The following is a 15896-nucleotide window of genomic DNA, read 5'->3' as shown; positions in this document are numbered from 1 at the left end:
CAAATCAACTTTAATATGTCACAGTGTTATAGAAGGTGCTAGTTGGTTTTTGCCTAGCTTTCCCCATCCCAGAATCTATAAAGAAAAAGGATTAAATTTGCCACCAAAACACCATTATGGAACGTGCCATAAGTTGACATAGATAGTAACACACACACACACACACACACACACACACACGCACGCACACACACAAAGTGAATGTATATTCTAATGAGAATGCAAATTCTAAAGGATGTGGCAGAAGTTGGTAAGCATCTCCTTATTGGAAGATATGGTGCTGGGCAGCCATTAAAATTTCTGCCTTCTCTGACTTCTCAATAGAGGATAGTAGGGGAAAAGTAAGTGTGGGCGTAGTGTGGAACAGGTTTCAACATCCACAGATTGCAAAGGACCAGCTTCTTTTCTGTGTATATTTATGGCTTTATTATTGTTTTGCAGTTGGGGTTGGGGGTGGGAGTCAAACCCAGCACCTTAAGCATGGACACTTGATGAGTAACCTAAACTTATGGCTTTTATTTGTTAAGCATAGTAATAAAACACATCATTTGACTTGTTTCCTGAATATTTTCCTATCTTGACCCAACAGAGTACTCTCAATTGGTATCTAGATCCACCTGTGAATATAATTTGGGGGCTGGAGAAACGGTTCTGCGGTTAAGAACACTGGCTGTTTCCCAGAGGACTGACTTTTGCTGCCCAGCGTTCACGTGGCACCTTACAGCCATCTTGTCCTCAGATACAACACCCTCTTCTGGCCTCTGCAGGCACCAGGCATGCCTACACTGCACAGACACACATGCAGGCAAAACACTCGTACCAATTACAAAATAAAATTAAAAAATTTAAAGCTTCTTACTTATTTAATCTTTTTGCTTTAGGAGGTTTTTTGTTTGCTTCTATATATTTTGTTATTGTTGTTGTCGTTGTTGTTGTTGCTATTGATTTGGAACAGGGTCTCACGTAGCCCAGGCTAGCTTTGAAATTGCTGTATAGCCAAGGATGACCTGGAATTCCTGACGGCTCTTCTCCCACCCCCCAAGGGCTGGGCTAACAGTTGTGTGCCATATGCCAAAAATTCCAGGCTTTATTATAAGTAATGCACCATGAATATCCCTCGTTTTAAAAATATCTGAACACAATTGCCTATGCATAATTCATATTTTTGTTCCCCTGATTAGCTTTTAGAAGAGAGTTTTGGCCAGAGGAAAGATCTGCAGTGTTGAGGTCTCCTATCACACAGTCTGCTTTGCGGGGGGCTTCTGGATAACTCAGTACTCTGAGAGGATTTGTAAAACATTATGCTGGCTAAGACTTGTGATTCATGTGAACACGATCCTGTATGTAAGCTTAAGCCACTCAAGCCACATCTGTACCACTGTTTTTTTGTTTTTTCAGAAAAATAGAAAGGAAGCAACCCTGATAAAATGTTAATGTCTCCATGTGGAAGTCAGCCATACCTTTCCATGAGATTTTCCTTTCCAGTTTATCAAAATGCAAAGGAAACAATGGGACAGAACAAGGCTGGAGCAAGGGTAGGCACTTGAGACAGCATCAGACAAGCAGAGAGCATTAGGGACCATGTGGAAGTTGTCTGCCTCTACCAGGAGGCTGCTCATTCTGAGAGAGCACAGAGACCCCTTTCCCTGAAGTGTCTTAAAACTCAGTAGCTGGTTAAAAGTGTTTTGGCTACAACTATGTAGCATTTCGCCTTTGCTTTATTATTTGCCTCACTTGTTAAGAATGGGTATGGGAGATTTCTAGCATTCACGTCTGGCTCTATTCAGTTTCCTAGAGCTGCATCTGGCTACATAATACGCAAGCTCCCCCCATTACTGAGGAAAAATGAACTGTAAATGCGGATGGAATATTTGTGATTATTTTGTTGCATTTTAAAGTCTGGAAAAAGTTTCTAACTCAAAATTGTAACTGTCCATAAAACTGACAGCTGACAAACAAAACTGACTTCTAGAGCTCTCCCATTTAACCTGAGATGAATAATTCTGATATCCCAGACTCTTCTAAATGCTGGGATTATCCGCGTGCACAACACGGGCATTTTAAGCGGTGCTGGCCTCCGCACACGGATTTAGCCACTGATCTACACCCCTGGCCCTAAGGGCATCTAGGAGAGGTTTCAAACAGTTGCAGGATGACAACTAGTTCTCAGGGCGGCGAGGGAGACACCCAGTGGTTGCCTTCTTACATTGATCTAAGGAGTTGAGTACCTTTAATCACTTACTGGGGGATGAGGGTAGCGATTCAGGTGGCTCGATGAAAGTGTCCGAAGAGGACTCGCACAACATGGGGTCAAGGATACAACTCATGACCTAGACCAGTTGAGCAGCTAAACCAACTGACCCAACGCCTAGGGTGGGCAGGAAGTGCGCAAGCGCGCAGCCTTCCCGGACGGGGCGGGGCAGATAAACTGTGGAGGCGCCGAGCCGCTCGGCTCTCACTCTAGGGCTGGCCATGGTGCTGCGTGGCGTCAGGGTTGTGGAGCTGGCAGGCCTGGCCCCGGGGCCGTTCTGCGGGATGGTCCTGGCGGACTTCGGCGCTGATGTGGTGCGCGTGAACCGGCTGGGCTCCGCGGGCGAGAATTTTCTGGCCCGAGGCAAGCGCTCGCTAGCGCTGGACCTGAAGCGCTCTCAGGGAGTCGCCGTGTTGCGGCGCATGTGCGCACGCGCGGACGTGTTGCTGGAGCCCTTCCGCTGCGGTGAGCCCTGCGGCGCTGCGAGATGACATTCCCTCCTGCCCGGTTACTCCTAGCTTCTCCGACTCCTTCTTAAGACTTTTAATTTGCTTGATTTTTCCCCCCTAAGCTCTCTTTCAGATTTGCCTTTATTATTTGGAGGTATTGAACCGTACGAGAATCTAGTGCAAGAGATAGATTGAAATTTTTCACATAGGAATAGAGTCATTGACCCTTTGATATGTGATATGCCCATGCTCTAAAGCCATTAACAGACCATGGTTAACCTTTCTCTAATTGCTGGTATTTCCAAGTTCCAGCTTCAAGATCACCTCATTTACTTTGGGCCATATGAAAACATTGTTTTAGTGCTCTGTAGACAAACGACCAATTTGTTAACAGTATCAGTGTTTGAGCACATACACCTCCATCCGACTGTACATTGGTATTTGCAACTGTCGCAAACCCTGAACCAAATCTGAAGGCATTCCTTCCGTATTAGCTCAGAGTATCCATTCCAACCCGCCCCTTACTAATATTGCCTGGTAGATACCGGGACACCAGTAAATTTGACAGTAAGTGGGATGGGAATGGGTCATCAGGCATATTTCTATTTAACTCTTTTAGTTCTCACAAGCATATCTGAGGACAGTACTGGAAACGTTTAGGATGATGTCACAATGTAAACATGCCCCAATTGAAGATGAGGCTGGGTCAGTGCGATTAGTAGTTCTCCAGTTGACTCTTAATTCTGACAACTTTCACCAAAATCACAACAAACACTGTCAGTATCACTTGCAAGCGTGTGTTTTTTGGTTTGCCCCGTAAAAGGAATTATTCCCATCTTTGATTCGTGCTCTCTTTAAAAACAAAACTGATAGGTTAAGGTTATTTATCTGCTTGTGAAACGAGCCAGTTCAAGCCAGATTAGATTATATTAAAGGCAGGTTTATTGGGAAGCTCTTCTCTAGCAGTTCACTGGCCCCAAGGACCAGGATAGGGAAGAGAGAGAAAGAAAGGTCACAGGAGTGGGGGGTGGGGGGAGAAAGAGGAGGAAATGGAGGAGGAGGAGGGAGAAAGGGAGAAAAGGGGGAAGAGGAGGAATGGGGAGCTTAAAATGTCTGGATTGTATAGGGAAGAGCCTCTTAGGGAAGGGCAGCCCAGGTCTGGGATGGAAAGTTCAGGGTTGGGTGCTGGAGCATATGCCAGGAAGGAACTGAGGGCTGCGAGGAGGACCTGGAGCCAGGTCTGTTTTGATATGTGATATATGCACCTCAGTCCTTGTTCCAGGACCAAACAAAAACAACAACCACAAAACACCACAAAACAATTGATTGCTTTCCTCTAAAGGTGTCATGGAGAAACTCCAGCTTGGGCCAGAGACTCTACTGCAGGACAATCCAAAGCTCATCTATGCCCGGCTGAGCGGATTTGGCCAGTCGGGAATTTTCTCCAAAGTAGCTGGCCATGACATCAACTATTTGGCTTTATCAGGTATGTTGGAAAGGCTTTTCTAAAATACTTTGAACTGGCTCCAAAATCAGGAAGTACAGTTACTGTACAAGGGTTTTTAAAACATTTAATTATTTTTCATTATGTGTGGGTATATGGTTATACGCATGTAAGTGTGTATGCTGGTAAGAGTGTCCTGGATCACCTGGAGCAGGACCATGGTAGGTTGCAAACCCTTCTAGGTGGGTGCTGGGAATCGAACTTGGGTCCTCTGGAAGAACAGTACATACCCTGAACCACTGAGCTATCTTTCTGGCCCCAGCCTTGATTAACACGGATTTTAAAATGTGAAGATGTTAATGCATCTGGCAGAGAGAACATGGTTGTTAAAACGGGTTGATTTGAGCTCCTAGAACTGCTGTCCTTAAGCTCTGTCCCCACCCTAACTCATTTGAGGGCTAATAATCAGTAGTAGCACTGGTTTTCTACAGTTGGGAAGTCAGTTTTAAGGAAACCCCGACTAGGAGTGAGAGACAAGGTAATATGATGGCTGGTCACTGTACTTAGTGGAAAAGTTGATCCAGTTTGATTCTGACATTCCTTCACCAAGAATCACTGGGAGCCATCATTCCAGACATCTGTGAACCCGGCTCAAAGCCCATGGTTTTCAGGTCTCGCTATCACTTTGTTAGAATCTGCATCCGTGAGGACGGGTTTTCAAATAGCCTGGCTCTATTGTGCATAAGAACTGTGTGTTACTGATGAAAGCAAATCTACTCTCTGTAAGAAGATATTGAAAGGTTGACTATAAACCTTCCTGACTGTCCGAAGAATACAATGGGTTTTCCACATATTTTCAAAACTTAATTCCTGTTCCTTTTTGGGTATGATTATATTCTTATATCTCTTTTTAATAAAATTCAAAATGAATTATACTGTTTTAGAGCCAGGAAAAAAAAATGGGTAGTAATATGTCTTCTTTAAAACGTAGTAAGTGAAGACTTTAATAAAATATTGAAAATGTCGGTTGGGATGATTTTTTTAAATCTTTTTGTTTGTTTGTTTGCTTGCTTGCTTTTATGTAAGTGGGCCCTTTGTAAGTGGACTCAGTGGGTTCATAGTTTGAAGAGCATTGTGCACTGTTTTCACTTAGGGCAGTGACTTAGCTGTCCCGCTAAGGTATTCTTGTGTTCACTTAAAAGGGGCGTTCAATTTGTTGTCCATGGTGCAGGCGTTCTGTCAAAGATTGGCAGAAGTGGTGAGAACCCCTACCCACCGCTGAATCTCCTGGCTGACTTTGGTGGTGGTGGCCTCATGTGCACACTGGGCATTGTGCTGGCTCTCTTTGAACGCACACGCTCTGGCCGAGGGCAGGTCATCGATTCAAGCATGGTGAGTATCAGTTGGGGGCAGGGCGGGATGCTAGGCTTGCCATTTGTGCCTCAGTATCACGCGTGACTGCCTCAAATCTTTCTGAGTGAGAGAGACTGGGTCTTTCTGGGTAGGCCTGGCTGTCCTGGACCTCAGGAAGCCCCACCTCCCTCTGCTTCCTGAACGTAGGGATTAAAGATAAATGCCAACATGTCTGGCAAGAGGTCCTTTGCTTTAAAATAGCCTCACCCTTTTATATGCATCAGAACGCCATATTGAAGCCACCTATGGGGTGCTTTAAACCTTATTTATTTAGTGTGAGTGTGTAAGAATGTATCTGGAGGTCAGAGGACAAGGTCGGAGAGTCAGTGTCCTCCTTTACCTATGGCTTCTGGGGAACTCGGGTTGTCAATCATGGCAGCAGGCATCTCTGGTAAGCCATCTCTAGCAGCATGCTCTAAACTTGTAACAACTCGCCTGATTCCTGTGTTGTATTTCAATGTTTTTCTCCAAGTTATCTTTTATGATTAAACTAGAGCTACCAAGTAATGATCCTTCAAAACTGAGTTTCAGCAGTGGTTTGTAGCCAGTGGAGCAGGTTCTTAGAGATGCTAAGGAAGGTGGGCCTTCCTGTCCCGACCTCTTGCTGCCTTTCTTAGGAGATGCTTCAGTTTCACGTTTCTCTGTGTGAACACTCATTTCCTCCAGCTGAGTCCTTTCTCTGTGTGATCTCTATCTTCAGCCTGGGTGAATATATAGTTTCCTCAGCTTCTGGCACGGGTATGATTCAAGGTTCCCATTGGATGCATGAAACTGAAGATAACTCTAAACTTAATATTACTTCATTTTACCCAGACATACCTACATGCACAATGGATAAATTAGACACAGTAAGAGATTAACAATACTAAAAACAGAGCAGTATAAAATATGCACTAATAAAGTTTACTTACAGACTTCCCTAGTTAATATTTTCAGATGGCTGTTAATCTAAACTGTAGCTATTGGAAGTGAAAGGGCATGTAAAAAGAGAGAGCTGTACATTGTTCTGAAGCAGGGACAGTTCCCTGAGGTCTCACAGATCCTGGTAAGGGTAAAGTCCAGGGCTACCTCATGCAGGCATGCTGAGAGATCTTTGGAAGGCGAACAGAAAATGGATTTGAGGGAGGCGAGAGACTAGAACCAGAGAGAACAGTTAACTGGGGGTTTACTGAACAAATGAGGGAGGGTGCATGCTAAAGCAGTTAATGTCAGAGTCAGACTGGATTAAAGAATGCTGGGTGCAAAATTGCTGCAGAGGGTTGCTGATGCTGTAGCAGTGGGGAAAAAAGGAAGAAGTGAGGACAGAGGCAGATTTTTAGCTTGTAAGCTAAGGGGTGGTATCACCAGCTCCCAGGGGCAGGCTGATGAGGGAAGAGACTGCCAGCTGTGTGCAATTGACAGCTCCCTTCTTTCCTCCTTCCTCTGCACTTTACCAGCTCTGTCATCTCTGGGGTTACTCTACAACCTCGGATTTGTAACATGAATAATAGGCCAGTGTGTCGGAATTGTTAGGGAATGTAATTAGTCTGTCACTGTGTAGTGAGTGTGCTCTGACTTCACTCTGTGAGGGTCTATGATTGGGGGTTTCTTTTCCCAGAGTAAAAGGAAGTTAGTTTTGTTCACCTCAAGTTTGAAGTAGCTTTTCCTTATCCTGGGGGAATAAGTAAGTAGGGGCCAGGTGACAGCTCTTGCAGTCATTTGGGAATAAGCTGGGAGCCAGGGGAGAGTCTGTGGTTCCCTGGAGAAGAGACAGACTGCTAACGTGTGGCACTGAGTAGGAAAAGAACAGCTTGTGGGAAGATCAGTAAGCCTGGAACAAGAAGAGAGGGTCACCATGGAAACCAAGGTAACAAAGTGTAAATAGACACTTTTTTGGTTTGTTTGTTTTTGGTTTTTTGTTTTGGTTTGTTTTTCCAGACAGGGTTTCTCTGTATAGCCCTGGCTGTCCTGAAACTCACTCTGTAGACCAGGCTGGCCTTGAACTCAGAAATCCGCCTGCCTCTGCCTCCCAAGTGCTGGGATTAAAGGCGTGAGCCACCACTGCCTGGCTCAAGAGACACTTCTAATGGCCAGAGGGTCAGAGGCCTGTGGGCACCTCAGGATTGAGAATGTAAATTGTTGTGGGTCACAGGGTCACTGTGCAAAGTCCTTCTCAAACTGGATTTGCTCACCTTGAGCCTTGGTTGGCTGTTTGCTTCTCACAGATGATGCTCAGCCCTGTGCTGTGTCTGTTTCTTGTGATCCTGTCATGGAGCACAAGGCACCCCGCCCCTTTGGTTCCTCTCTGTAGTGTGCTTTGGGAGGTGGGGTGTGGTGTGGGGTTTGCTATTTCACTCTGGATCCTGGCCATGACTGCACCACCTCAGCGTGAGAAAGCAGCAGCAACAAGTTCACACTGTGCCACTAAGTGCAGGGCCCCGTGGCTCCCATGTGCCTACCTTCCTGTGAGCCACACAGCCTAAAGGAGATGGGCTCTTCCCATCAGCTATTGAAAATCTGTAGGCTCCAGAGGTGAACAGTTCTCTAACAGTGCCATCGCACAATTTGATCCAAAGCCAAGCCTTTAAATACCTTCCCCCCACTATCCCCGTGTGGGCAGGGTGTGCCATCCGAAAGGGACCAACTAAGAACCCTTGTGGAGTTGGGAGTTGTAAGGAATCACCGCTTACTAAATGTAATTGAGTCTTCATAGTTAAATGTAAATAGAAGATGGTTTCACTTTTCATCAGAACATATCTAGTTAGGTTTGCCTAATTGGTAGACAACAGTGAGCTCTGAGTGTGTGTGCAAGTCTAACCTTTCATTAAGGAGCTCATACTTGTATTAGGGGACTACCATTGTTGGCTAAGGACTCAGGTCAATGGGGTCACTAAGCCTCATTTGTCACTTCCTAGCCCTGTGAGCTCTTGCAGACACTGACTTAGGCAAGGCAGATATCTTTCTGACAGACCAGTAGCTTCTTGCTACTTAGCAACAGAACCTATGGTCCTGGCAGGCCAGAAATGAGATGGAGCCTGTTTTCTTCAGTGCTGCCCCCTAAAAACTATGGGGTTATGGTAACTGCAGAAATGTCCGTTGTGTTGTATCTGCTCTCTGTAGAGAGTACCCCTGACCTCTTGTGAGTTCCATGCAGGCTGTTGGCCCACATGATGGCCAAGTTGGGAAGTTGAGACTGTTCTTATCTGAGTAGCTTGCATAACACATGGGTAAAAGAGTAAGGGAGATGCCTGCCAGGGTCGTCACTGCTGGGCCTCCAGATGAGGTGACAATTGATTGCACTGGGTCTCTTTTCCTGTGGCCTTCTGTGATGCTGTGTGTCTCATTTAGACTGACTCTCAGCAGAAACAGTTTGTTATGAGGTTGGTCCAGTATGGAATCTAAAACCTTTCCCCACTCTCTGGCCTGAATGTGCTACCCAGCTTCTCAGTGTTGTGAGATAGCACTGCCTGGGATCCCAGCCCTGGGCTGGGGGGGGGGGGGACAGACACAGGAGATCCCTGGGTTTCCTGGCGAGCTGGGCAGGGTTGCAGAGATCCAGGTTCAGTAGGAGACTCTGTCAGAAAGCAATTGAGAAAGACATCTGACATTGACCTCTGATCTCTGAGAGAATAATTGAGTGAGCACCCATGTACCTTTACCTGACTTCAGCATCATCAACATGTCAGCATTTGAAAGATAGATGTAGTTCCTTTCAGTCTTAAAATATCTCACGAACTGAAGAGTGTACCCATGGTGTTCTCCCATAAGCCTCTCTACCTCAAATTGCAGAAATGTCAAAGTGACTGTGTGCTTAGATGTAATTATCCTGGACTGTAAAGTAAGTTATATAAAGATTAGCCAGCTCTCCCCCAGCGATGCCTCCTTGAGCACTGCATCTGTAACGTGTCCTGCTTCTTCGCAGGTGGAAGGAACTGCATACTTAAGTTCTTTCCTGTGGAAAACCCAGCCCATGGGTCTGTGGGAACAGCCTCGAGGACAAAACATGTTAGATGGCGGTGCGCCTTTCTACACAACCTACAAGACGGCAGATGGGGAGTTCATGGCTGTAGGTGCCATAGAACCCCAGTTCTATGCACAGCTGCTTAAAGGTAAGTAGCTAGCTCTGAGTCTCCTGTCTGCTTCACTGTAAGCTCTTTAATCTTGATCTTGAGACCTTTTGAATCCCATGATGTCGTCTTCTTAATACACATCTGTCTTTCCAGCTAATGTAGCAATAGCTATCAGCATTTCATCTGTCTCTTAAATTGACAATTTTACTACTCTATAAAATAACTCAGGACTTGAACACATTAACAACCCACTTGGTGGGAAAGCCAGAGCTTCGGCTGCAAGCGACATGGATGGACGTTTATCCTGTCTTGTGTGCCCAGACCTTCCTTAGTTTTCTAAAAGCAATTTGTCGGTTCTCCTGGCTCTTGTTCCCTCATGGGCATCCCTTATGGTAGTATGGTGTGGAACAAAGTCACCCAAGTGCAGTGAGATTTTGGTGAGTAAGACTCAGTTACACAATGTCACTGCCCCTTGGTCCCTTGGAAATTTACCTGTCTTGAGAATCCTTGTCTTCATGGCACACTGCTATACATTAGAGGGGATTTTGGGATTGCATCTTTCCCTGTGACATAGTTGGATTGGAATTATTTTGTTATGTGAAATGTTTCAGATTAAAGTTTGCACTACAGTTAATTATGCGGCTTTAGATATACTCCAAAGTAAAGCTGACCATGGTAGGCACAGCTTGTAATCCAGGAACAACTCAGGAAGTAGAGACAGAGGACAGAGGGATCTTCATGGGAAAGCATAAAAAACTCCAGGCTAGACTTGACTACATAGGTAAATGGATGTGGAGGCCAGAGGGTAATTTTCAGCATCTTTTTCTAATTTGCTCTCCACCTTGTTTTGTAGGTCTTTTTTTTTATTATCATTTAACAATTATTTTACTGTTTGAAAATTTTTATAGAGTATATTTTGATCATATTTTTTCCTCTCTCCAGTCCTCCCAGTTTCTCCCTTTCCAACCAACTTTATGTTCTTTTTGTCTAAAAACCAAATACAACTAAACAAAACCAAAACCAAAACCAACAACAAAAAAAAAACCCAAAACCCTGCCCCAAACAATGCCCAACATAAATTTGTATACTCACGTGCATGCAGGTGTAGACACACACACACACACACACACACACACACAGAGAGAGACAGAGTCCATTTTGTGTTGGACAGCTCTGCGTTGTTCCTGGGCACGCATGGGTGGGGCCGGCGCTGGAGAGTACTTGATGCTCTCTGTGACACTCCCTTTCCCCTTGCCAGCAGGCATCAGTTACAAATTCCTTCCTGGTGAAGGCTATGGTTTGTATTTACTCCCCGTTCCCAGAGCTGGAATTTTGTCTGTGCATGCTGTTACAGTCTCTATGGGGTCACATGTTCCTGTTGTGTCTGGAAGATCTGTTTCCCTGGGCTCATCTGTCAGCTCTGGCTTTTAAAGTCTTTGTGCATGGATCCCTGAGACTTGAGGGGAGGAATTTGATAAAGATACCCCATTTAGGGAGGAGTGCTCTGAGACGGGGGAGCACTGTCTGCACATCGTTCTGTTGTGGATCCCAGTTGATTTTCATCTAGATCCCAGTTGATTTTCATCTACTGCAAGAAGGCAGCTCTCTCTCTCTGACAATTGACTGATGGACCCCACAGTCCCACAGACTGAGTTTCCCACAGGCGAGAACTTAAATGTGCCATTCCTAACAGCTTTGAAGAACGGGACACTTTAGGGATGCAGGTGCTTTAGAAGTGGGATTAATAGCTATTTGGTGATTTTTTTTCCCCAATTATGTGAGAAGCTGATATAATACATCTACCTTCCAACTTTAAAGTTTCATTGTTTGGTAATTTTTCAAATGCAATGTTCTGCTACAAGTTATTTGTATATACTTTTGCCATGATTGCTTTTACAAACATTTTATAATTGCATATGTTAACTTTACCAACTCAAATATATTTGATTAAACTATGGAACAGGATTGTGTAGCTCAAGTATGATTCATCTCTGCTCAAATTGAAATTATATTTAAAGACTTTCTTCAAATACTTTCATCACTAAGAGAAACCGTGTGCCTATTAAGCCTTTATTCCCTTTTGTTTTCTATTCAATAGCATGGTATCGGTTCTAACAATTAAAAGAAGTGCATTTAGAGCTGGGAAACTATAACAGCCTCCAAATAAAAGACAATTCAACAGTGAACTGCAGTTGTTTCAGTAAAGAGCACTGCTCATTTTTTTCAGCCACTCAGGAGTGAGTATTCTATGCTACATTGTTCCTTTACCAGACACAGTACCTTAGAACACAACTAGGATGGTGCATCCATAGAATACTCACTATTTCAATACAGAAATAAAAATAAAACTTAGCGGGGTGGAGAGATGGCTCAGTGGGTAAGAGCACTGGCTGCTCTTCTAGAGAGTTCAATTCCCAGCAACCACATGGTGGCTCACAATCATCTGTAATGGGATCTGATGCTGCCCTCTTCTGGTGTGTCTGAAGACAGCTACAATGTACCCATATAGATAAAAATAAATAAATGAATCTTGGAAAAAAAAAAAAGATGTACTTCAAAATTCTGACTTAGCAGTGGTAGACAAAGGGCTCATGGTTGGTGCAGTCTGTGTTGGTTACAGAGCCCTGGGGACAGAGGGACACATCATGTCAGACTTCACATCATACAACAGCCACGTGTATATATATTGTTTACAGAAAATGTGTTTATAAATTTTAGCTGTTTCTTGTCAACGTTCACATTTCAAAGTAAAGGTACTTTCCTTGAAAGAATTTGAACTCTTAAACACAGCTTCTTTTGAGATATGGTAACTTCACTGAAAGTTATCTTAGTACATTTCCTCTTATCCTTTGGTAAACATTGCACAGAAATTGGTACAAGTAACTCCCAGTTATTCAGTGTCAGCCCAGTTATTTCTTCTGGAGGCTGAGTTGATAACAGTTTTCACATTCACCCTTGCTGATTTTTGACTAATATCTAAGAACAGAGTGAGTTAGGATTTAACTCTTACTGGTTTTTGTTTTGTTTTGTTTTGTTTTGTTTTGCATAGGGATCCCCTGTTTTCTCAGTATCATTGATTGAAAAACAGTTCTTCCTGTGTAGAATAATACTTGTATTCTTCTCGATGTCAGTTGACCATACATGGAAGGGTTTATCTTGGGACTTTTTCTCTTTTGCCAGTTCAAGTGATTGCTTGGAGGTCCTCCCACATGGAGGAGAGTGCTCCACTACTGAGCTGTGGAGCCAGCCTTACTTTTGAACTTGTAGTTCTGATGGATCTGTCTTTATGTTGCTGTGCCTTGACTATTGTAGTTATGTTTGAAATTGAGATGTGTGTTTGTGTTCTTCTTCAGCATTGTCTTGGCTGTTGTGATTTCCTTGAATTTCTGTGTAAAGTTTAGGATCACTTTATTAATGTCAAAAAATAAGGTATCTGATTATTTTATTGTATTTGTATGTTGATTGTGTGTGTGTGTGTGTGTTTATGTGTTTATGTGTGTGTGTGTGCAGTAGCATGGGCATGGGCACACCGGACTACTTGTGAGGAGTTCAGAGGACAACACTGGGGGCCAGTTCTTGCTTTCCACCTTGCTTGAGACAAGGTCTCTCTTGTTCTTCGCTGCTGCATATTCCAGGCTGGCTGGCCCATGAGCTCCTAGGGATTCTCTGGTCTCTGTCTCCTGTCTTACTGTAAGAACCCTGGGGTTACAGATTCATACCGCACCCCTGGCTTTCTGTGGGTTCTATGGATTTGAAATCTGGCCTTTCTGCTTTAGTGGTAACTCTTTATGCACTGAGCCATCTCCCTTACTCATAGCTGAGATTTGGACATGGGTTCTTTTGAGTGTACAGCTGATCTGGGGAATAGTACCGTCCTAGCAATCCTAAGTGTTCCAGTCCATCGGTGTGGGCAGGCTGCCTTCCTTCCTTCCTTCCTTCCTTCCTTCCTTCCTTCCTTCCTTCCTTCCTTCCTTCCTTCCTTTTCAGCCGTAATCTTGGTGATGCTCTGTGATGGGAATTCCTTCTCTGATGAGTAGTTTCTTACATGTGTGGATTAAGGTTTTTCATTGAGTTTTGGGACTTTTTAGATAGTTCTTCAGTAATTTTCTTCTGACCTTTCTCTCCTGTCATTTTATAACTCTCTACATGCATTGTAAATTTGATAGCATCTTACATTCTGTTTATTTTTCTTCATTAATACGGCATTCTGTTCCTCGGGTTAGATAGTTGAGTTCTCTTCAGGTGTTTCTTTATAGTGATTATCTCAGCCAGCTCTTGGTGCTCCTCACTCTGTGTAATCACTGACATCTGCCCAGTCAGCTTGGTCCTCAGCTAATGCCTGGACAAAGATGGCTCACGTCTTGTTCCAGTGAGTCTCCCATCCATCTGCGAGATGCTTTATTCCTTCTCACATGTACAGACCCTCCAAGCTTTGCAGTTCAGGCCTCTTGTAGACCTCATTTAGGTGAGTGTGCACGCCTGGATGTGTGCACATATAGACTGTGGAGCCTTGGAAAGTCTGGGGAGTATGTTAGCACTCATTAGAGTCCTCTAGGAATTCCAAAAATTCTCCCCTTACAAACTTTTGATCATGGTATTCTTAAGTATTCATATTATAAATTCCTCTTTCACAAGAGAGAAAGGGGAGGGCAGGGGAGGGGAGAGATTTATACCAACCCCTGTAATGTGGCCTTTTGAATACACGATGTAGGACACTGTTATATCTAGATAAACCCACGAGCAGTTGAAAATGAGAATTTTCAATTACTCACTGAGAATGCATCTGCTAAACAGAATAGCTCAATATGTCCTGAACATTTACATTGGACTACAGTTGGAGAAATCCTCTAACCCATGGCTTTTGTTTTGTTTTGTTCAACAAGCTGTTGAAGATTTCATATAGTTTATTGAACACTGAAAAAGAGAAATAATAGTTATTTGACAAACTTTCACACCAATATGAGTCCTAAAAGTCTTCAACTAGACATTGGCTACTTCAAAAAACCTTTGAGCTCTTAATTTGCCAAGGAATTTGGAAGACCCTGGAATAATTTGCTAATTATTCCAAAAGAAAGGAATATTATTTATAGGACTACAGTCCTGTATGTCATCATCTATCCTGAGGCTTCATTCTTGACAATGGCAAGAATCATGTGTCAAATTACAAATGTTATTTTTAAAGTGTTTAGGAATGTTATATAAAGTGTAGGGTTATGTTAAATTGACTAGACAGATAATGACATCCTGAGGAAATTTCTTTTTGAAAGCCTTCTTAGGAAATAAATCAATTTCTGGGAACTAGATTACTGAAGAGAGACCCCATTTCCTGACAAGTTAGTAAGAAGCTCTTGACAGTGACAAGTTGGTTTTGAGCTGTGTCACTGCTACTGTTGGCTTCAACTTCAAACTGATTAATGTTTTTCTTGCCATTCATTTGATATAGAAGTTCTGATACAGTTTGTCATTGATTATAGCTACTCCCTGGAAGAATAGTAACATAAGACATTGCATTTCCCCCTCAGGACTTGGACTCGAGTCTGAGGAACTCCCCTCCCAGATGAGCTTAGCAGATTGGCCAGAGATGAAGAAGAAATTTGCAGATGTGTTTGCAAAGAAGACTAAGGCAGAATGGTGCCAGATCTTTGACGGGACAGATGCGTGTGTGACCCCAGTGCTGACGTTTGAGGAGGCCCTCCACCACCAGCACAACAGAGAACGGGCCTCCTTCATCACTGATGGGAAGCAGCTCCCGAGCCCCCGCCCTGCACCTCTGCTTTCCAGAACTCCTGCCGTCCCATCTGCCAAAGGGGACCCTTCTGTAGGGGAGCACACCGTAGAAGTGCTTAGAGAGTATGGATTCAGTCAGGAAGAGATCCGTCAGCTGCACTCGGATGGAATCGTTGAAAGTGATAAGCTAAAAGCCAACCTCTGACTCAGGTTCACAGCTCAAGAGAATCTGAAGGCTGCATCTCCACTGGAGAGGGATGCCCACAATTGTGTGTATGGAAATGTGGATGAACAGCAATGAAGTCATCCAAATATCCCAATCACGATACAACGAAAGGCTGGTTACAGGGTAATGATTGTGCCCTTACGCTGCTTATCAGAGCCTCTGATTGAGGAAATTTTTTGTGTGTGCACTGATAGTAACTTGTGGCAGCTTTCTGCCTTTCAGTTCACTTGGTGAAGTGTATCCATTGATTAAAACCCTTTTATAAATACAACTCTGATCATATATTAAATGAACTATTATAACTTTAATAAATAAAACTCTTGCTTTCCTCCTCAAA

General features: G+C 43.8%; 2 protein-coding genes across 8 annotated transcripts in view; one reads left to right on the top strand and one right to left on the bottom strand.

The window, feature by feature from the left end:
• LOC147000808 (uncharacterized) overlaps positions 1-2448 on the bottom strand; it is a 40413-nt gene extending 37965 nt beyond the window's left edge. For 5 of the 7 annotated variants that reach the window (XR_015045518.1, XR_015045519.1, XR_015045517.1 and 2 more), the window contains exon 1: positions 2243-2391. Coding sequence is in view for 1 of the 7 variants with exons in the window: in XM_085831418.1 (XP_085687544.1) it covers positions 2243-2327 (85 nt within the window). In the remaining 6 variants the exon portion in view is untranslated. Of the gene's footprint in view, positions 1-2228 lie in introns of all 7 variants that reach the window. The other 2 variants (XR_015045522.1, XR_015045521.1) reach the window with 2 other exon arrangements.
• Positions 2407-15896, top strand: Amacr (alpha-methylacyl-CoA racemase). Its single transcript, XM_021183700.3, has 5 exons — positions 2407-2716; positions 4043-4186; positions 5376-5536; positions 9459-9645; positions 15129-15896. Exons 1-5 carry the CDS (start codon positions 2473-2475, stop codon positions 15536-15538), a joined length of 1146 nt encoding a protein of 381 aa, XP_021039359.1. The 5' UTR covers positions 2407-2472; the 3' UTR covers positions 15539-15896.

Source organism: Mus caroli, unplaced genomic scaffold (genome assembly GCF_978045245.1).
Source record: "Mus caroli unplaced genomic scaffold, Mus_caroli_1 scaffold_16, whole genome shotgun sequence".
NCBI classification, from domain to species: Eukaryota; Metazoa; Chordata; class Mammalia; order Rodentia; family Muridae; genus Mus; species Mus caroli.
The sequence above is the reverse complement of the archived record's forward strand: the minus strand, read 5'-3'. Positions and strand labels throughout refer to the sequence as shown.

Excerpts from the sequence above, each read along its gene's own strand:
- Amacr (XM_021183700.3), top strand. The coding sequence starts at position 2,473 with ATGGTGCTGCGTGGCGTCAGGGTTGTGGAGCTGGCAGGCCTGGCCCCG. Across the intron at positions 2,717-4,042 it reads GCTGGAGCCCTTCCGCTGCG|GTGTCATGGAGAAACTCCAG; the intron begins GTGAGCCCTGCG and ends TTTCCTCTAAAG. Across the intron at positions 5,537-9,458 it reads AGGTCATCGATTCAAGCATG|GTGGAAGGAACTGCATACTT; the intron begins GTGAGTATCAGT and ends GCTTCTTCGCAG.